The sequence below is a fragment of the Mustela nivalis genome, assembly GCF_964662115.1.
Source record: "Mustela nivalis genome assembly, chromosome: 2".
Lineage (NCBI taxonomy): Eukaryota > Metazoa > Chordata > Mammalia > Carnivora > Mustelidae > Mustela > Mustela nivalis.
In genome coordinates this window covers 104,306,938-104,329,083 of record NC_139021.1, presented here as the reverse complement: position 1 = coordinate 104,329,083, position 22,146 = coordinate 104,306,938, and the positions used below count along the sequence as shown (strand labels likewise).

Genomic DNA, 22,146 nt, shown 5'->3' with positions numbered 1-22,146 from the left:
ATCATCTAAGCAAAAGATTAAGGACTTTTAATGATACCTTGAACCAGATGGACATCACAGATATATTCAGAACATTTCATCCCAAAGCAACAGAGCAACAGGACATACATTCTTCTTTAGTGCACTTGGACAATTCTCCAGAAAAGTTCACATCTTGGGTCAGAAATCAGGTCTCAGCTGGTACCAAAAGATTGGGATCATTCCCTGCATGTTTTTGGACCATAATTCTCTAAAACTAGAATTCTATTATAAGAGGAAATTTGGAATGAACTCAAATACATGGAAGCTAAAGAGCATCCTACTAAAGAATGAATGGTCAACCAGGAAATTAAAGAAGAATTGAGAAAATTCATGGAAACAAATGAAAATGAAAACACAACTATTCAAAATGTTTGGGATACAGCAAAGATGTTCCTAAAAGGAAAGTATTTAGGAATACAAGCCTTCCTCAAGAAATGAGAAAGGTCTCAAATACACAACCTAACCCTACACATACGGAGCTGGAGGAAGAACAGCAACTAAAACTTAAATCCAGCAGGAGAAGAGACATAATAAAGATCAGAACAGAAATCAGTGAAGTGGAAACCAAAAGAACAGTAGAACATATCAGTGAAACTAAAAACTCGTTCTTCAAAAGAATTAATAAGTTTGATAAACTCCTGGCCAGACTTAACAAAAAGAAAAGAGAAAGGACCCAGATTAATAAAATCATGAATGAAAGAGGAAAGAACACAACCAACACCAAAGAAATACAATTATAAGAACATATTATGAGCAACTGTATGCTAGCAAATTATACAATATGGAAGAAATGGATAAATTCTTAGAGACATATAAACTACCAAAACTGAACCCTCAAGAAATAGATAATCTGAATAGACCCATAACAAGTAATGAAATTGAAGCAGTAATCAAAAATCTCCCAACAAACAATAGTCTAGGGCCAGATGGCTTCCCAGGGGAATTCTACCAAACATTTAAAGAATTAATGCATATTCTTCTGAAACTGTTTCAGAAAATAGAAATGGAAAGAACACTTCCAAACTCATTTTATGAGGCCTTGATCCCCAAACCAAAGACCTCATCAGAAAGGAGAATTGCAGACCAATATCCCTGATGAACATGGATGCCAAAATTCTCCCCCAAATACTAGCCAATATGATCTAACAGTACATTAAAAGGATTATTCAAATGACCAAGCGGGATTTATTCCTGGGCTGCAAGGTTGGTTCAACATCCGCAAATCAATCAGTGTGAAACAATGCATTAATAAAAGAAAGAGCAAGAACCATAGGATACTCTTAGTAGATGCTGAAAAAGCATTTGACAAAGTACAGCTTCTGTTCTTGATCCAAACTCTTCATAGTGTTGGGATAGAGGGTACATCCCACAATGTCATCAAAGCCATCTATGAAAAACCCACAGCGAATATCATTCACAATGGGGAAAAACTGAGAGCTTTTCCCCTAAGGTCAGGAACACAGCAGGGATGCTCACTATCACCACTGCTATTCGACATAGTACTAGAAGTCCTAGACTCAGCAGTCAGGCAGCAAAAAGAAATAAAAGGCATCTGAATTGGCAAAGAAGTCAAACTCTCACTCTTTGTAGATGATATGATACTTTTTGTGAAAAACCCAAAGGACTTCACTCCAAAACTGCTATAACTCATACAGGAATTCAGTAAAGTGTCAGGATATAAAATCAATGCACAGCAATCAGTTGCATTTCTGTACATTGACAGCAAATCAGAAGAAAGAGATTAAGGAGTCTATAATTTATAGACTTGGGTGCATTTATAATTGCACCCAAAACTATAAGCAGGAATAAATCTAACCAACAATGCAAAGAATCTGTACTCAGAAAGCTATAGACTACTCATGAAAGAAATTGATGAAGATACAAAGAAATGGAAATATTTTTCATGCTCATGGATTAGAAGAACAAATACTGTGAAAATGTCTGTGCTACCTAAAGCAATCTACACATTGAATGTAATCTCTATCAATATACTACCACTTTTTTTTCAAAGAAATGGAACAAATAATCCTAAAATTTATATGGAACCAGAAAAGACTCCAAATAGCCAGAGAAATGGTAAAAAGAAAACCAAAGTTGGCAGCATCACATTTCCAGACTTCAAGTTCTATTACAAGGCTGTCAAGACAGCATGGTACTGGGACAAATACAGACACATAGAGCAAAGGAACAGAGTAGAGAGCCCAGAAATGGACCCTTAAGTCTATGGTCAACTAATCTTTGACAAAGCAGGAAGGAATGTCCAGTGGGAAAAAACTAGTCTCTTCAACAAATGGTTCTGGGAAAATTGGACATCCACATGCAGAAGAATGAAACGGGACCATTTCCTCATACCACACACACACACACAAAAAAAAAAATAGACCCCAAATGGATGAAAGACCTCAATGTGAGACAGGAATCCATCAAAATCTTTGAGGAGAAAAAGAACACAGGCAGCAATGTCTTTGACCTCAGCCACAGCAGCTTCCTCCCAGGAACATTGCCAAGGGCAAGGGAAGCAACAGCAAAAATGAACTATTGGGACTCCGTCAAGATCAAAAGCTTTTGCACAGCAAAGGACACAGTCAACAAAACCAAAAGACTACTGACAGAATGGGAGAAGATATTTGCAAATGACCTATCAGATAAAAGGTTAATATCCAAAATCTATAAAGAACTTTTCAAACTCAACGCCCAAAGAACAGAGAATCCAGTCAAGAAATAGGCAGAAGATATGAGCAGACTTTTCTGCAAAGAAGATACCCAAATTGCCAACCGATACATGAAAAAGTGCTCAGCATCCCTCGGCATCAGGGAAATACAAATCAAAACCTCAGTGAGATATCACCTCACACCAGTCAGAATGGCTAAAATCAACAAGTCAGGAAATGACAGATGCTGGAGAGGATGCTGAGAAAGGGAACCCTCCTACACTGTTGGTGGGAATGCAAGCTGGTGCAGCCACTCTGGAAAACAGTATGGAGGTTCCTCAAAAAGTTGAAAATAGAGCTACCTTATGACCCAGCAATCACATTACTGGGTATTTACCCCAATGGTACAAATGTAGTTACCTGATGGAGCACATGCACCCGAATGTTTATAGCAGCAATGTCCACAATAGCCAAACAATGGAAAAACCTAGATGTGCATCAACATATAAATGGATAAAGGATGTAAGATATGTGTATACACACACACACAGTGGAATATTATGCAGCCACCAAAAAATGAAATCTTGTCATTTGCAGCAACATGGATGGCACTAGAGGGTATTATGCTAAGTGGAATAAGTCAATCAGAGAAGGACAATTATCATGTGATATCTCTGATATAAGGAATTTAAGAAACAAGACAGAAGATGACAGGGGAAGGGAGGAAAAAAGGAAGGAAGATGAAACCATACAGGAAGATAAACCATAAGAGACTCTTAATATCAGGAAACAAACTGAGGGTTTCTGGAGGGGAGGGGAGGGGAGTTGGAGGGATAGGGTGGGTGGGTGATGGACTTTGGGGAGGGTATGTGCTATGGTGAGCACTGTGAATTGTGTAAAACTGATGAATAGAAGATCTATATCCCTGAAACAAATAATTTATGTTAATTAAAAAAATATTTTCAACAGCTTCCTTTAGCATTTACACTCTGGATAGGGGGATGCCTAGTGGCTAATTGCTTAGGGATCCAACTCTTGATCTCAGCTTGGGTCTTGTTCTTAGCATAGTGAGATCAAGCCCCACGTTTGGCTCTCTGCTGGGTGTGGAGCCTACTTTAAAAAAAAGAATTTTCAATCTGCATTATATTGACTATTTTGTTTTAAGCTGTGTTGCATGAATACAGTAGGAATTTATACTGTGGGAAATTAGAAGAGGCACCAAGAAGATTCTATTGAATTACCTAGCCCAGGCGAAGTGAAAATAATTTAACTTCTTTTCATTTCTTAACCAAATTAGAAAAATGGATAGGTTTTCAAAGGAGACAAACTCAAAGAGGAGAGTAAAGTACATGGTCATGTTATTGAAGAAAATATGCAGAAGGAGAAGAGCAGAATGTCATTGTTTTGAGACATAAACTAGAGTTTTTTTTTGTTTCATTTTTTCGTACCTGTCCTGTTTCTCCTATACCACTTATGAAATTTAATTTTTTTATCCTAAAAGTGAGGAAAGAATAGAGAAACTTACATGTTCACTTAGTAAAGGCTTAATATAATTAAAAAATTCAAAGGCATATCATTTAAAAAATATAAACTATGAGACCTGCTAAATCAAAATTCTGGATGTAGATTAAAAAGGGGGACTGAAATAAATAAATTTCATCATTACGATAAATTAAAAGGCACCATGTAATAAAGGATGCCAAGTGTTCATGTTAGTCCATTACGTAGCTAAGTCTGTAATTACCATTTTCAGAAACTCTGATCCAGGAGCTTTGTGGGGTCCCAACCACTGCGCCTTTAGTCAACATTAGGAATTTGACGGTTTGTATGGGATGACAGAGCAGAACACTTCTTCAAAGACATCTGTCAAAAAGGACATGAGACATTTTCCAAAATTTCACATAACTGCAGCAATTAGTTTTCAGTAGAAGAGACTAATCATAACACTGGGTAGATGATATTAACCACTTAGTTAAACATCATGAAACAAGCATTTTAGCTGGGAAAATGGTATAAATAGTAGCAAAACCTGAAAATGTCCAATCTATCTTTGCATCTAGTAATACACAGCCTGTGAAATTTTGTTTGAAAAACTCCATTTTTCTTGCCACATCAGCCGTTAGTGTACTCCTTTTATCATCTTGCCATTTTACCCTATCAGTCCCTCATCCAGTGTTTCATCCCTTGGAAGAAGGTGAGTGAAATAGTTACCTGAAACTTCTGTTCCAAGCTCTTTCATGAGAGCAGGTTCATATAAAAATCAATGCAAACAGCAAGATGATGTGCAGAATCAATTTAAACCAGGCAGCATATCTAAAATAACTTAATTAGGTTCTAATTCCTTTTAATTGCAAAGCCAGAAGCCCAGTGGTTTATTTTTCTTACCTGCACTGAATGATCTGGGGAGGTTAGAATCTTGAGCAGAGGGGCTCTGTGTGAAATTAGAGTATTTTAAGCCACTTAAAAGGGAAAAATGCTGAATTTTCTTCAGCTGTCATTTTTCAGGCATGGTTTGCTTTGGGTTTTGTATCTGGACAGGTATCATCTGACCTCCTAGAAGTAGATGCTTTCTGATGGCAGGAGCCCATTTGTGCTCTTGGCACAATGGTTGGTCACTACTGCCATCGACCTTAAATCTGCCCCCCTCTTCAGAGGCTTTTGGTTAAGCCCAAATCAGAACTAAGCCATCCAGTGCCAATGATTGTCTTGACAATGTTCAGCTGGCTTTGTCAGATACATTTATTTTGCACTGATGCCAGATTTCTCATTATTACAGTCATTCTATGAATCTGTAATATGATTCACTATTAAAGATGGCAGCCCTGTGAGTATCTCCAGCTGCTGGGGGACCCCTCGGTTGACCAGAACCTGCGGCTCCATAGTTCTGTGTGGCTCTGGTTGATCTTGAGCCATTCCCGTGTGTGTTTCTCAGATGATTTGAAAGCTTAAGCGTGGAAATATTTTTCTATTTTTCTCCTTGGAACAACTCATTTCTCAAGTTTTACTTTTAGTATTTCAAGGTAAGCAGTAAAGCTTCTCTACTTAAATAGCTGAACACAGTGAACAAAGTTCTGTAATGCAAATTTCTTATCCTTGCTGTTTGTTGTTTTAAATTTCGGTGACTTAACTAAGTATTACCTGTAGTAATAAATTCCTGTTAAGAGTTCATTGTTTTGCTTCTAAGACAGCATGTTATGTCTTATCCGTCAAGGGCTATGAAGTTCTATAGTTGGGCTTATTAAAAAACAAACAAACAAACCAAAAACAACGTTTGCATAATAAGGGTCTGGAATTATGAGAAATGTCCTCCATTTGTTAACATAGCATTTCTGTACAGGAGAAAATGAGAAAAACAGAAAACTTAAAATGTTTAGATAGTATGTGGTTAGTAAATTAGACAGTTTTAAACAGCAGCCATACAAGTGACATGTTAATAAGCTAATATATAACACAAACACATGTTTAAAGAATACAGAACAGAAAAAGAAAACAAAACCTAAACAACAGAAGCACAGTATCAATGATTTTTATGTGCGTATAAACCCCTTAAGTTTATCTTAGTCATTGCTGTTACAGTTTTATGTTTTCTGCTTTTCTGCTCTTAAATTTTAACCTTCTAATAGTAATACTTCAAATGGGGTTACAGGGATCCAATTTGTTTCCCTTCCCACAGAGGATAACAGATGAATACATTACGCCCATCGACTGCATATTGTTCTAAATAAACGTAAATGGGGGCGCCTGGGTGGCTCAGTGGGTTAAGCCGCTGCCTTCGGCTCAGGTCATGGTCTCGGGGTCCTGGGATCGAGTCCCACATCGGGCTCTCTGCTCAGCAGGGAGCCTGCTTCCTCTCTCTCTCTCTCTGCCTGCCTCTCTGCCTACTTGTGATCTCTCTCTGTCAAATAAATAGATAAAATCTTAAAAATAAATAAATAAATAAATAAATAAACGTAAATGTAGATGCATTTACATGAAAGCTTTTACCTATAATATGGGTCCCCTAATTGGACATCTTTGGCAAGCTAGAGGCATAGGAATGCCTATCAATACTAAATTGCTGTTAAGATAATTGTTGTAAAGCTTGAGGCTGGTTTAGAATACATAGAGCAGTGTTGTTTGAGTGTGCTCTGGACTCTTATCCATTTATAGCTGCTGAGCTGTTGGTTTTTACACCGTTGTGCATCCCTAACCCTGCTGGTCATTTCAGGGGGTAAGGGGACGAAACCGACACACAGAATTGAAAACACGTTTTTCACTGTCATTTTCAAAAAGTCAAACTCTGCCTTGTGATAACTGTTGCTTAGCTCCCCAACATCAGAAGTACGGAGAGTTTGGAGATGACAGTTGGTAATTTTGTTGTTGTTGTTGTTGTTATTTTCCCTAAGAGGGCTGCAGCTCCTTTACATGGACCCCATCACCTACAGGAGACCCCTGTCTTCTCACAGAGGCTGACTTCTGGGTTGTGGTTCTGCCTGCTACCAACTCACAACCATAATACAGTCTCTAGGAATCCTATGGGCAGGGCTGGGGGCGGTGGATTGACAGCTGCATTTTCAGGGACAGGTAGGGTCTAAGTCACACTTGGAAATGTACCTGAGGGACATGTCAATTTCAGGTACTACTTTGATGGAAAGGATCTGATAATCCATCACATAGTTGGAGGCATTAAGAAACATATCATTATTCATATATTAACGTTAAAAATTCTCTTTGCTGGGGCGCCTGGGTGGCTCAGTGGATTAAGCCCCTGCCTTCGGCTCAGGTCATGATCTCGGGGTCCTGGGATCGAGCCCCGCATCGGGCTCTCTGCTCAGCGGGGAGCCTGCTTCCCCCTCTGTCTCTGCCTGCCTCTCTGCCTACTTGTGATCTCGCTCTCTGTCGAATAAAATAAATAAAATCTTTAAAAAAAAAAATTCTCTTTGCTGTTAGTGTGCAGATATTGGAAGGAAACTACATGAGATCCAGTATTTAATTGTTGAGTGAATAAGTTAAGTTTTTTGGAGAAAACGTTGATCCTCAGTGCAGAAGAAAATACAATGTGAGCTTGTTCTGCATGATACCCTTGGCAGCAGGTGTAGCCTTGCAGTCAATACTTCTGAATGATTAGGACAGAGTGTTTCTTTCCTATAATACTTACTGGAAAAAGCAGGACTAGTTAAAGTTTAGATGGCTTTAGTGTGAAATGAAAGTTGTTCACCTTATGTAAAATTTAATTCTTTTATTCAGTTGATACATTTGAAAGCCCTCCTTACTTTACTCACATTAATTTCAAAAAGAGGGGGAAAAAAAAGCCAAGATTGTATTTTCCTGTGTGTGATCTGGAAAGGCAGGCCAGCCCTGAGCTTCCTTCTCCATGAGCTTGATTGACTCCTATCTAGCTGGTCCTAGAGGGTTCTCATAGCGTAATATGGTCATATAGCTGAGCGCTTACAGGTGTAGTTTTGGAGGACTAAAGGGAAAATGGACCTTTTTTCCAGGATCCTGAATTACAACTGCTTGTGATACACCACCCAGCAGTGATGATCTTTTTCTTATTGAAATTGGTCTAGGGGAGTCCAAAAGCCCACATAAGGCACAATATTGTAGAGTCTTGAAGGAATAACCCTAAAAGTGGCTACCAGAAGTTCCCTACAGCAGGAGAAGTCCCTAAATATTTGCTCACTTAAAATAAAGCAAGGAGCAGGCCAAATTTAACAAAAAAATTAACATGACGAAATAAAAATCACAGAAAAGAACCAAGGTGACTCTTTGGATGATTCTCACATACACTTTTTTTTTTTTTTTTTGAGAAATGTTTGTTGAATGAACAGATTATCCAATCTGCTCGAGTGGAAATTACACATTTTTTCTGATTCAGAACGAGTTAGAACAGTATCTTTAAAAATGACAAGTTGGAGGAAGAGTGATGCAGACCCTGTGACAGAAATCGCATTCACTTTGTGTTAATAGTGCTCTCTTAAGTAACGAAGTTGATTTAGTGTGGATTATCTGCATACTTTTACAGGAGTTCTGTTAAAACTAAATCTGTGGCGTTGATTTGTATTTAAGTAGTGAGGAAATCGATAGCGTAGATACCTGTAATTGTCTAATTGTGTAACGTCTGTAGTTGAAAGAAAATTCAGACACTATGACACTGCATATCTGTTTTAGCTTAACCAGTTTGAACATTTACCTTTGTGTGTGCATGTGTATGCGTGCACGTGTGTGTGTGTGTACACACATACATACACAGTGTATGTATGTGAACTCTGGGCAATCTTTAGAGTAAAAGGAGCACTTGCCACTTTTGGGTTAAATCTAAGGCCTTGTCCTGCATTTCTGAAAAATTTTGCTTTGATTGTTCTGACTGTCCAGTATTGTTCAAATTCATCAGTATTTTAAGGCTTTGGAGCCCACATCTGGCATGAAAAGGTAAACTCCTCTATCAAAGTGATCCAAATCAGACTAAGTGGATAAAATTATCCTTAGCCACACTAAATAGAACATATTATTTAAAAAAATGAAAGTACTTTTTAAAGAGGGCCTTGTTCTGAGGAGGAATGTGATTTTGCAAAATAGATTTTTCTCTTTTACTCTTTTTTCCCTGTTTTTTTTTTTTTTAAACAGTTTTTCTTATTGGAATACCTTTCCATACCTGTTGTAAGAATGGTTTTGAGGTCTTTTAAATATAACATGAAAATAAAGTCATTTTTAGAAATTGTATGGAACAATAGGGAGGAAGATATCCTGAGTGAAAAGTATAGTAGTAGTAGATATTAATGTGTTTTCTTCACTTCTTAAAGTATACACAGCTTAGTATCCTCACTCTTTATGCTAAGCTCTCCTGGTGATTTATAAGCATGCTAAAATTTGAGAAGCCTTCCTCAATTTCATATAAAAAATGTGAACTCTTTTTAAAAAACAGTTCAAGGGCGTGAAAAAATTTTAAATCAATAGATGCTTTGGTCAAAACTGTGTTTTAGGAAGAGTCACTCATTGAACAGATATTTATCCTTACTGTATGCCAGGCATTTTGGTAGGAACCCTGGGGGGGGGGGGGGATGGTGAATAAAGTACCATAGTCCCTACCTGATGCAGATCACAATATGATGGGAAATAGAGATAATAAATAACTATGAATAAATAATTATAAATTATGCCAAAGTCAAGTTCATTCTTTGAGGACTGAATCAACTGCTGACCCACAGTAGAGATTTTCTTGGTAGCTTACTCCCATTTAAATATTCTTTGATATAACTTTGCTTAGTTTTACTTAGTTCTTTCCTATTAAACTTTTCCTTGATAACAAGAGAGTATCTTAATGACTTAATTATGATTACTCTTTTATTTTTTTTTCCTTGTCGACCCCTCTTTTTTTACCCACAGACTGCTCAAGGTGGTGGTCATCGGACACTCCTCTATGGACATGCCATATTGCTCCGCCATTCCTACAGTGGCATGGTGAGTAGGCATGTTGGTATCCTCTCTCAGATGGTCCATTTAGACATAAATCATCAGGAGACATTGGTAATGGCTTTTCAAGGGATGTATTAATGAGTTCTGTAATTGTATGTGTTCTTTAATATCTTTGTCCCTGGTTTAATTTTCTCATTTATAAAATAAGAATTAGCTTTGATGACCTGTAAAGTCCTTCATTTCTATCATTTGTGACTCCTGTTTTTTAATCTCTTTTAGTGGACTGGTTTTAGGAGGAGGGAGGCATAAGAGTCAAGAAGTATTTCTCAGTTCTGATTATTTTTAAATGGTTCATTTATTAGAAAATTAATTCATATGATTAAAGAAACAGATAAGATTAAAAAAGCCATATCCACATGGGTTATCCTTATACATATAGATACCCATACACATTTCCATCTGTCTGTGTAGGTATATGTTTGTGCACTTCTGTATATTTTTATGTTATGTCAAATGATACATTTCATTTATTTTATATGTAAAAGTTTTATTCTATTCTTTTAAAAGCTTTATTAAGTTATATAAACAGCTCATACTCATTTTATGAAATTTGGAAATTACTGAAGACACAGTTCTTCACGATCATCTTAATGAGAGAAAGTGTGGGGACTTCTAACAAATTGTAATCTTTTCTGTTACAAGAATTTTATGTAATTGAGATCTTACTGCATAAGCAACTTATGTCCTGATTTTTAAAACATATTGTTTTAGCATAAGCATTTTCTACATCATTTAAACTTTTCATCAGTATAACTTTTGTGAATACATGAGGGTCCAACCTTTAGAAGTAAAATATAATTGATTATTCCTTTTAGGAAGGAGATAATTCTGATATTATCTAAATCAGAACAGGTGACTAAGCATAACCTTACTATCAATACTGAAAACATAAAAAATTATCAGTATTAATCACAAATACCAGTGTGAACATTTGACTTAAAGTTCTAGTTAATTCAGAAGTATAGGAAGAGAAGTATAGGAGAAGTATAAATATGATTTTAATGATGCCTTAATAATATCCTTTCTATTAGTGTGCTTCATCATATAAATAGAATCAAATAAGAAAAATAACAATCATCTTAATAGGCACTGAAAAGGGATTTATTAAAACTCAAGATCCATTTCTAATAAAACTAAGCATTGATTAATTTCTCAGTGATAAAGAAAATATAAACATCAAATCAGTAACCAACATCAATTTTAATTGTCAAACACTAAAGTGATTCTTGACAAAACTAACTCAAAAAAATAAACAAAACCAAAAACATCTCTTCAACATTGTTCCAGAAATCTTGGCAAGATACGAAATAAAATTAAGGCATATACTCTAGTAAAGTGGGTGGATACTAGATAAATATGTAAATACAGTTGCATAGAGCAATAGTGCATTAAAAGTTCATGGGAAGAATTCTGTTTCTAATACCAGTCAAAACACGATAAAAACATGAAATAATAAACATAAGGGACTGTTTTAAGAAAAGTACCCTCTATACGTATTGCGTTAGGAGCCTGGACTTGGTCAGTAGATCTAGGTTTAGGCTCACTTTCCTATATGCTGTTCAGCCTTGGAGACCATGCTGAACTTCTTTAAGTCTGTAATTGCATTTTAATATTTTATTCATTTAAATGTTATTTAGCACCTACTGTGTGCTATGCACTGTTCAAGAGGCTTATATTGTTGTGAAGAAGATCGTGTCCTTGTCCTTATGGAACTTAATGAACGTTTAGTGGAATAATTATGGTACTTACCTCATAGTTGTTGTGAACATTATTGGACGAGAAAATGTGTTAATAGTCACAGTACCTAGTACTGTAATATTATTGCAAAATATCGTAGAAGACTTTAATAGGATAAAAGCAGACATTTAATATGTTTACATCTAAAGTCTGTAAATCTCAGGTAGCCTTTCTCAAGGTCAGGCTCACATTCCTACACTGGGACCCTCAATATCTTTTCTATAACCTTAGGAGCCAGTGTTTTGTCGTCAAGTGACAGAAATTGGACTTTCCAGGTGAATTTGATTTATATCCTAGTGACACTGACTTCCATTTAATATATCAGCACATCTGTCCCCTGATTGGTTCATCTCCTCCCTTCTCACACTCAGACACCCACTGAGGTGGATGGACCAGTTTCCCAGTAAGACTTTTCTAGACTTTGCATTATTTGTCCAGTGACTCTGGGAGATCTGGGCTTGCTCGGTGCCTGGAATTGGCTCTGACTACTCTTTGCAGGGCTCCTGTTCTTGCTGACAGCGCACTCGTTGCTGTGGATGGTAGTGTATCTTGAGCTCATGCTATGTTCATCCTTGTGTCCTCGTTCTTTTTTTTTTTCTTCCTTCATTGCCTAGTCTTATTTTTTTAGTTAAATTTTTTTTATTAACATGTATTATTTATTTGAGGGGTACATGTCTGTGACTCATCAGTTTTACACAACACACAGCACTCACCACAACACATACGCTCCCCAGTGTCCATCACCCAGCCACCCCGTCCCTACTGCCCTCCCCTTCAGCAAACCTCAGTTTGTTTCCTGAGATTAAGAGTCTCTCATGGTTTGTCTCCAAAAATTGTCTTTTTCTTATTGACTTACTTCACTTAGCCTAATACCCTCTAGTTCCATCCACGTCATTGCAAATGGCAAGAGTTCTTTTTTGATGGCTGCATAGTATTTCATCGTGTGTGTGTGTGTGTGTGTGTGTGTGTGTGTGTGTGTGTGATATTACATCTTTTTTTATCTGTTTTATCCATTTTTCCATTGAAGGGCATCTCGGCTCCTCAGTTTGGTTGTTGTGGACATTGCTGCTTTTTTTCACTGCATCTGTATCTTTGGGGTAAATACCCAGTAGTGCAATTGCTGGTCATAGCTCTATGTTTAAAATCTTGAGGAACCTCCATACTGTTTTCCAGAGTGACTGCACCAGCCTACATTCCCACCAACAGTTTAAGAGGGTTCCCCTTTCTCCATTTCCTCACCAGCTTGTGTCCTCATTCTTACACCAATTAACAAGGTTTTTGAAGTTGGAATGGGGTTAATGGAGTTCAACTGACTTATCCTAAACTTCATGTCCAACAATACAGTTAAGGAAACTGAAGGAGGAGGGGGAGATGTAAGGAGATGATGGTGTTGCAAGAACTGGATTGTTCTTGGGGAAACATACACACAGGCGCACGGGAGAGAACCTCACTGGAGTGAGGTCACATGCTGCACAACAAAATAAATTCCAGATGGATTTCAGAGAGTTAAGATTTTAAAAATGAAAATGAAACTAGAAGATGAGAGTGAATTGTTTTCAAATTTCTGGTGGGAAGGAAGATTTCCAACTGTCAGATCAGGTTGTATTTCTGCTTAGGATCATGAATACCTCATACAGCGAGAGATGTACAGACATATCCCCAGTTAGGTGTCGTCTTCTACCAACAGAACACATTTCCTCAGTTGTTCATGAGTGGGGAGGGGGGAGCTCATCTCCTACTGAATGTTGTTTAAGTGTTGTTCCACCTCCTGATGAAGAACCTGGGTTTTGCACAGAAGCGTCCAGATGTGAAGGAGAAGACTGATAGAGCAGAGATTTACTGATAGCAAACTCAGAGTTAGACCCCCATGGGACTAAAAATGCTCAGTGACGACGACTGATTCTGTATCTTCTAGTATCTGTGCTGCCTGTCTACCTCCCGGTCTTCAACTGATAAACTGGCCTTTGATGTTGGCTTGCAAGAGGACACAACAGGTGAGCACCTTGTTCCCGGAAGAGGCTGCGTTCCAAGAGAATGTGGCAGGGATGGAACTGGAAGATGTAAGATATAGAGATACAGTAGATAAATGTTCTTATGGTCGGGGTCAGGAAGACAAAAATGAATGCCTTTCTAAGGAAAGTTTTTAGTAGAAGAAGGAAGTGTATGTTGTTCCTGTTAGTTTGTCATTGCCATGTAATTAGCTGGATGTTTAAATTGTATCTCAGACCTTATTCTTTTTAGGGGTTTGGCTAGAAAAACCATACTTATTACCGGATTTACTGGCTGTTAACTGTATTAGTGTGCACTGATCTGCTTGTGAAATAGCCTGCAAACCTCTTTTTTCTTTTATCTTAAAAATAGTTTGTCTAAAAAATGAAACATACTTAATATCACTATTGAGACAAAAAAGATAGAAAATGAAAGTGCTTCATTTCTGTGTCCAGAGGGCTACAGATCTGTCTGAATATACATGTATTTTTATATTTCGAACCAAAATGTATACATAAACACATTTATCCTTTCAGAAAATCGAAATAGGAGGACAGGGGCCCTATTTTTTATTCTGTTACATTTTATACAGCTATGTTCAATGTGATTATTTAATCTTTTACAATGAGCATGCATGGCTTTTAGAATTAAAAATAAGTAAAAGACCAAGTAGAAATAAAAGGAGGGCAATAGACCAACTCCTATTAAGTAGTTCCTTTCAGAGGTGGGATCAAGCTTTGCCCCCACATCTACCCCCATTCGTATTTTATTTTATTTTTTTCCTATTCGTATTTTAAAAAATACTTTCCCAGGAGAGCCTGGGTGAGTCAGTCAGTTAAGGATCTACCTTTGGCTCAGCTCTGCCTTTGGTTCAGGTTGTGATACAGCAGTCCTGCGATCGAGTCCTACATTGGGTTCCCTGCTCAGCTGGGAGCCTGCTTTTCCCTCTCCCTCTGCCACCCCCACCCCAACTCGTGCTTTCTCTTGCTCTCTTTCTCTCTCTCAAGTAGATAAAATCTTTAAAAAATACTTTCTTGTACTCTAAAGTTTTGAGACAACAAATGGATAAAAATAAAGTAATAGTCACCAACCTAATTCACATCATTATGCATGAAAATTCCAGAATTCTAGACACCAAAAAGATAAGTATTATTTTCTTTTTCTCTCTTTTTTAAGATTTTATTTATTTATTTTAGAGGGAGGGAGAGTGGCGGAGGGGCAGAGGGCAAGGGAGAAGCAGACTCCCCCCTGAGTGCAGAGCCCCTCATGGGACTCATCCTAGGACCCTGAGATCACGACCTGAGCTGAACCCAAGAGTCAGCCACTTAACCAACTGAGCCACCCAGGCTCCCCAAGATAAATACTATTTTTGATTTTTATTTCATTTTATAGAAGCTCAGTCATTCCTCTGTGTCTTTGCTAGTTGTTAAAAAATTTTTTCTCTTTTGATATCCTTCAGCAACAGTTAGATGAAAAAGTCTTCAGTTCTCTTTCTCAAAAGGAGTAAAGAACATGCATGATCTAGAATTTGTTTTCATACACTGAGATGATTATATAAGTCAAAACAACAAAATGAGGTCCCTCTGCCTACGTCTGATCCATTTATACTACTATTTTCCCCATAGCTTTTTACTTCATCTGAATTGCTGCATTATTATCATATTTCTTATTTCTTATGTGCTTTGATCGGAATTAAACTCCTAAGGCAGATGATATTTTCTTCCTTGTTTATCGATGCATCCCCAGCTACTAGAGCAATGATTGACAAATAGTGGGTGCTTTATAATTGTTTGAGTAAATGAATGAAAACTCCCTGCAACTCTAAAAATGTGAATTGAATGAATAATGAGTCCTGTAAGGTGACATTCAGGTAGGACTATGGTTTGTCTAAGAAAAGCATCCCAGGGTTCATTGCAGACTGGCTGTAAGAATGCTTGAGAAATGTTACTGGATGATTAATTTACCCATTTATGCAAATTGAATTTTTATTTAGTGCCTGTAGTATGCTAGTAGGAGCTGGGGAAACCCCAATGAACAAAACACATAAAATTCCTGCTGTTACGAAACTTATATTCTGGCATTAGGTAATTAGCAAAGAAGAAAAAAACCAAGTATTAGGGAAAAACAATAAAGCTGGTGAAAGGGATGGAGTAAGTATTAGATAACAGATACCACCGAAAAACTATTCTCATTTTTGGATAGAGCTTGCATTTGCATTCTAAAAGGAACTATAAACAGGTTGAAGAATTGTTTATATAAATTTATACTGTAGCTAATGGGCCTGGAGAATGAATTGTTATGTGGCTCAGGAGGCTTATGCTCGACTAGTTCTAGAAAAAATGATTTGATTTAATGTGTACCCAGTTATTTTTATAATGTATCCTTCTATAGTAGGATTCTTTTATATAATTTTACCCTTAGTTTAGTGGAAACTACCACCCATTAAAATAAAGAATAAAAACAAGGCACAGAATAGTAAAATTTCAGTGACAACACTATCTATTTTTAATCTGTATCTCCCACAAGTACAGAGTTTTAAAATTGATACAACACAACTGTTGCATTACAACACCCCAAGTCCTTTTGAAAATCATGTGCCAGAAAACTAGATATTTGTACAGAGAGCAGTGAACATGGGATTATGTAAAGAATGCAGGAAGGTCAGCATGACTGGTAAATTTGGCCTAATGGTAGCATAAATAGCTTTTTAGAGGGGGGAAGACACCAAACCTCACTTTGCAAAATGCCACAGCGGGGTTCCATGAGGAGAATCTTTGCATTTCAGTATGTCTTTATCCTGAGTTAATTTGGCCTCAGTCTTTTGATTTTTGTGGTCTGCAAGATGAATTTACAGTCAGTTTCAAACTTCGGGAAGCTGTGGGAAGGATGGTTGTATTCATTTGTCAGGAGACTGATCTGGAAGCCTTGTTTTATTTTCCTCTTTCATTTTGGAGCTGCTGGCAAGAAAGACAGATTTCATAGTGAGAGGTGCCTCTTTGTGTTCATCCTTCAGGGGAGGCTTGCTGGTGGACCATTCATCCTGCCTCCAAGCAGCGGTCGGAAGGAGAGAAGGTTCGAGTCGGAGATGACCTCATCTTGGTCAGTGTGTCCTCTGAGCGGTACCTGGTAAGTGGGCCCACGCGGTCCTGTGTTTGGCGGTGGGATCAAGTGCAGGCCAATCCTGCTTTCTCTGTAGACTGCAAAGGATCTAGGGAATTTCCTTAGAGATAAGTCCGTATCTCTTCTTGACGAGTGACAAATAACTCCCTAAGTAGGGGAATAATGTGACCTTTGTGGAAGTGCGGTTTCCCAGGTTTAGGCTTCCCTGGTACCGTTCGCACGTGTCTTTGTGAGCCTGAGAGCACCTGTTCTTAGATTATTGTACCAACGGCATGGAAATGCGGTCGAATAAGGAGTTCAAAATTCCGTGGACCAGTGAAGAAGGCTATATTAAGGAGGTTCTGAGTACCAATTCTGACATCTATGAAAGCAGGTGGTTCTACGAGAAGCTCGTACCTGTTGAGAAAAGAGAAATGGACACAACGAATTTCCCTCTCTCGTCTACACGACATTTTTTCAGAGGGCAGGGGTTAGCAATGGGAGAAGGGAAGAAGAAGGTCTTATTTCAACTTCGTAAGTGTATTTTATTTCTGTGGCGAGGCCATGATATATTTGACTTAAGTTATTTAGTGAACTGTATTTTTGCCAAAGAATAATCCTGGACCAAAGTTTGTAGAAGGGTGAAGTCAATCGGAGTATGAAGGAAGCCAGTGCAAAATATTCTTTTTATTTTAAGGTTGAAAAAGTAATTAGACAAATAGGAGCGCTTGACTGGCTCAGTCAGTAGAGCATATGACTCTTGATCTTGGGGTCGTGAGTTCAAACCCCACTTTGGGTGTAAGGGATTACTTAAATCTTAAAAAAAAAACAAAAAAGAAAGTGAACAGGTATAAATGGGGGTATTACATGTCTATTTCTATAAAAAAAATTCCAAACACCATAGTGGATGATAATTGAAATAAAAATCAGAAGTAAAACATTGCTTCAGTTAAGCACAGACTAATTTATAGAAAGTGTATTCCGACTGGCATAAATCAGAATATTATTTATGTGTAATGAATTTAGGATTAAGTAGGTAGTTGGTACCCCCTGCTCCATGAATATGGGAGTTCAATTGGGTTTGGGGGTATTGGAAGTCACTTTCACTTACCAACCCATTTAGTTCCAGTTTTGAGAGAAGAACAGTTTTGTTTTACTTGCATTGTGGAAAGAGGTAATAAGACAGGGAAATGATGAAACAGTGTTCTTGTAACTGACAGGGAGTATTAAATGGAACAGCTAACATTGCCTTGATAAAGGGAGGCCTGGAGCATTTCTCTCCTTTTGTCTCTTAACCAATGGAGGTGGAAACAGGCACCCTCCACATTTCTAGGACAAGTGTGTCAATTTGTCAAATAAGCATTTATTAAGCCCTTGCTGTGTGCATATGCTGTGCATTAAGGTGCTGTATGTCTTGATCAGGAGATAGACATTTTGAGTTGTATTTTACATGGAAACCAATAACAGCTAAAAATAGTCCATGAATGCTTTTAAAGATCTACAGATCTTATTTTGATTTTGGCATATAACCATGCATGTTTTTTGTCATATGACTTGTACTTTCCACTGAAGGAGTAGAAAATGGGCAATCTCGCCAGGGCTGTGGCTTCTCGAATCAATTCTGCTACCACTTTTCAGAGAGAGGCGTGTAATTGCCTGAATTCTAGCTTTCTCACTTGCAACATGATGATGATTATACTTAACACAAGGTTCCTGGGATGAAGCAATGAGATAATGAATTTGAATATGGTTTGATTGAAAAAGCACTATACAAATAAGACCAATAATCCTAATGCATGAGGCTCACCTTCTCTTGCTTTTAGAAATCAATAAACCTCATGATTAATGAAATCCACAAGTTATGTTTGAGATACCTTTTAGCCCCCTTTTTTTCTTTTTAAAGATTATTTATTTATTTATTTATTTGATAGCCAGAGATCACAAGTAGGCAGAGAGGCAGGCAGAGAGAGAGGGGGGTGGGAAGCAGGCTTCCCGCTGAGCAGAGAGCCTGATGCAGGTCTTGATCCCAGGACCCTGAGATCATGACCTGAGCTGAAGGCAGAGGCTTTAACCCACTGAGCCACTCAGGCGCCTCCCCTTTTAGCCCTTTTATGCAAGTTTCTCTTCTGGTAACCTCTTTGAGAGCTACACACAGTGGCCAACCAGATTGTTAAGATTTCTCTTTCATTGGGTAACAGACTCAGTGCTTATAGTGCTCATCTCTGAGCACCTAGCATGTCGTAGAAAGCACAGGAAGGACCAAGGGCACATTGTGTGTGGTTACTACCATCAAAGAACTAGTGGAAGAAATGAACCAAACACCTAGGGCAATGTTTGAGAATATTACAAAGGCAGTAAGTATGTGTTACTGTTTAGGGTATAAGATACAGAGATGGTTAATTAATTATAATCTCATGTTGCCACTGTGGTTGATTAGAAGGATCTAGAGAAAGTACATACAGGCAAGAAGTGCCGGAGTTAAAGGTCTTTGGAATATAGCAGTTGGAATAATCTACATACAACTGGATAACTAAAAATGGGCTGTGTGTCTATATATTTTGTTTGTTGGTGTAAATATGATCCTGGGCCAATCACATAACTTTGCAAAACCCTCAGTTTCTTCATCTGCAGTAAGGTGATGATAAATCTAGCTCACAGAGGTGTTAAGAGGATTAAATGCTTTGATCCAAGCAAGACTTGTAGCTCCTTGAATGGTACATGTAAGAATTGCTTATGAGTTACCGCCACTATTTACCTGGAAGGTTTGTACTTATTGAGAAAGGTTAAGGAAAAGGCAGATACTTCATCAGAAGAGAAAATCAGAAAGGGAGCATGAAGGGAGTAGGTAGCTGATTTTAAATAAAGGCTTGTCCTGGAAAGCCAGGTTCACATTCTGAGAAGTCGCTGGTGTCTTTCAAAGGAAACAAGTTAAGAACTTTGGCTGAAAAACACAGTCCTTATAACCAACTATTCTAAATAAATATTTCTAGTCATTGATTTTATGACTTTTTGTCATTGGTGTCCATTGACCTTGATCTGTTTTTCATCCAGGAGTAGTGATGAGCTGAGGTTAAACCATCAAAATGTGCATTTGGTACTCTACTATAGCTCATAACTGTTGGGGTGCTAACTGGGTTAAAATGGATGGACTGTAAGTGACTGATTTGCAGCCTGTGCTCTGCAGAGGTGCCTCATGGACGGGCGAGGGTGCTGTGTTGGGTACTGGGAGCCCCCAGGCTCCGTCCTCCTCTGCTTTACAAGTTGGACCTCCCTGCATGATTTCCCAGGAATAAAGGGTCTTTTTCCTAGAGATGGTTGTAAATCACTCATCCAAATACTGTCCTTTCTCATCTGGCTATTTCGTATTCTAATATAGAATGATATCTTAATCTCCTTTGTAGGGCTATCCAAAAGGACAAAGAAATTCCTTTGCTCCTATTGGACTACTTGTTTTTTCAAGAAGACTTGGGCAAAGCAGCTTAAATATAAGAGAAATAGACAATTTAAAATAGAGAAAACATGGTCAAGTAGGTATTGCTGACTATGAATCTATTTCAAACTAAACAAGACAAGGTAAAGCATACAAAACAAGCTTTACTGATTTAGAAAGATGTAAAATCAGCCTGGTATGCACAGAAGTCTTCAGTCCATGGATTAGATTGCCTGCTTGGAAATGTTGATTTTTTGACTAATTTTTTCTTAATTAGGTCACCTATAGAAATAGGGTTTTTTTGTTTGTTTTTAAGATCCATGAGAACATTGCCAAACAAATGTCTGAAAGGAAGAACAGAGCCCCACGATCTAAAGAGTGATGACAGATGCTTGAAGAAGACTCTTTCAGGCTTCCTAAGAATTTCCCTACCTCTTCCCCGCCCCATCTCTGAATTTCTGATAAGAGATGCTAGGAGTTTTGATGGTAGAATAAGTTGTTGAATTGCCTCAAGTTGCATAAAAATATCGATAGCTAAGAAGGACTGTAACCATAAATATTTCCAAGCTAATGATGGCGTCAACCAGTGCATTATTTATTTATTTACTGTGAGCCTTTTCCTTTTTTTCTCTCTGGGGCTCAGGTGATGGAAGCGTAGGATATTACACATGGAAAGAGTGTCTGTTCTGTGCCCTTCATTTTTTTCTCAGAAGAAAACAAATGAAGCTCGTGTGGTGATATGTCTTGCTTACTTGTGTTCCCTGTCACTGGATGGTAATTTATCCAGAATGTTGCTCACCAGGGCCCAAGTGCCTGATGCTCAGAGAAATAGATGTGTTGAACAAATGCATCTGATAAGGGTTGAATTCAGATAGTCTAAAGAAATTTTTGTGTTGAAGACTCCATGGGCAACCTGAGAAAGCCTATTGACTGCTTGTCTTCCTAAGGTTTCATTTTATTTTATTTTTTAAAATTTTTTATTGTGTTATGTCAGTCACCATACAATAATACATCATTAGTTTTTGTTTTTGTTTTTGTTTTTTACATCATTAGTTTTTGATGCAGTGTTCCAAGATTGTAAGGTTTTAAAAAGCACAAAATAGATGCTCAGGGTTACAAAGAAAACTAAAATTTACCAAAGTGGAGTTCTGATTATTTAGAATATCCTGTTTCTGAGATTTTGTGCTTCGATCATAGAATGTCCTGTTCCCCAAAACACCGTTCTGGGACCACAGCAGCCTTGGTTGCCTCCACTTCTGAGTTCAAATCTGCGTTTGTTGACAGATCCTCTACTGATTCCTGTGGTCATTAGATCTTGAGAGTCACTAACAGAAAGGTCAAGGTGACCTTTGCTGATGGGTTGATGCTCCCATGGTATGTAAATTCTAGACTAGTTACATGTTTCAGCCAAAGGTCCACTTTGCTTTCAACCTCGGCCAACATCTCTTTTGCTTTAAGGAGGACTTCCTTTTAGTAACTGAAACTGTTACTGCATCCTGAGTATTTAATGTGACAGGCCTGACCCGATGTTGTTCTTCCTCAGACTTCCCTTTGCTGTTTAAGCAGCAAAATTAATGAGAAGCTTCCAAAATAATAAGGCCTGGAGAATATTTTCTTGAGAAGAATGCATTATGTAGATAAGTTTATACAGTGTAATATAAACTTGAAATTTTTTTGGACTTTCTCTGACTGAAATTTTCATACTTTTATGATCCTCTCATATGTAGTATTTATATCTCGGCTTAGGTAGGATTTGAAAATTGC

The 22,146-nt window shown here is 37.7% G+C and overlaps 1 protein-coding gene across 3 annotated transcripts in view; it reads left to right on the top strand.

The window, feature by feature from the left end:
- The window catches only part of RYR2 (ryanodine receptor 2), a 733,452-nt gene that overhangs the window by 312,322 nt on the left and 398,984 nt on the right, over window positions 1-22,146 (top strand). For all 3 annotated transcript variants that reach the window (XM_082721308.1, XM_082721309.1, XM_082721307.1), the window contains exons 6-8: window positions 10,038-10,112; window positions 13,780-13,858; window positions 16,867-16,979. In XM_082721308.1, the coding sequence (XP_082577434.1) occupies window positions 10,038-10,112; window positions 13,780-13,858; window positions 16,867-16,979 (267 nt within the window). The remainder of the gene's footprint in view (window positions 1-10,037; window positions 10,113-13,779; window positions 13,859-16,866; window positions 16,980-22,146) is intronic.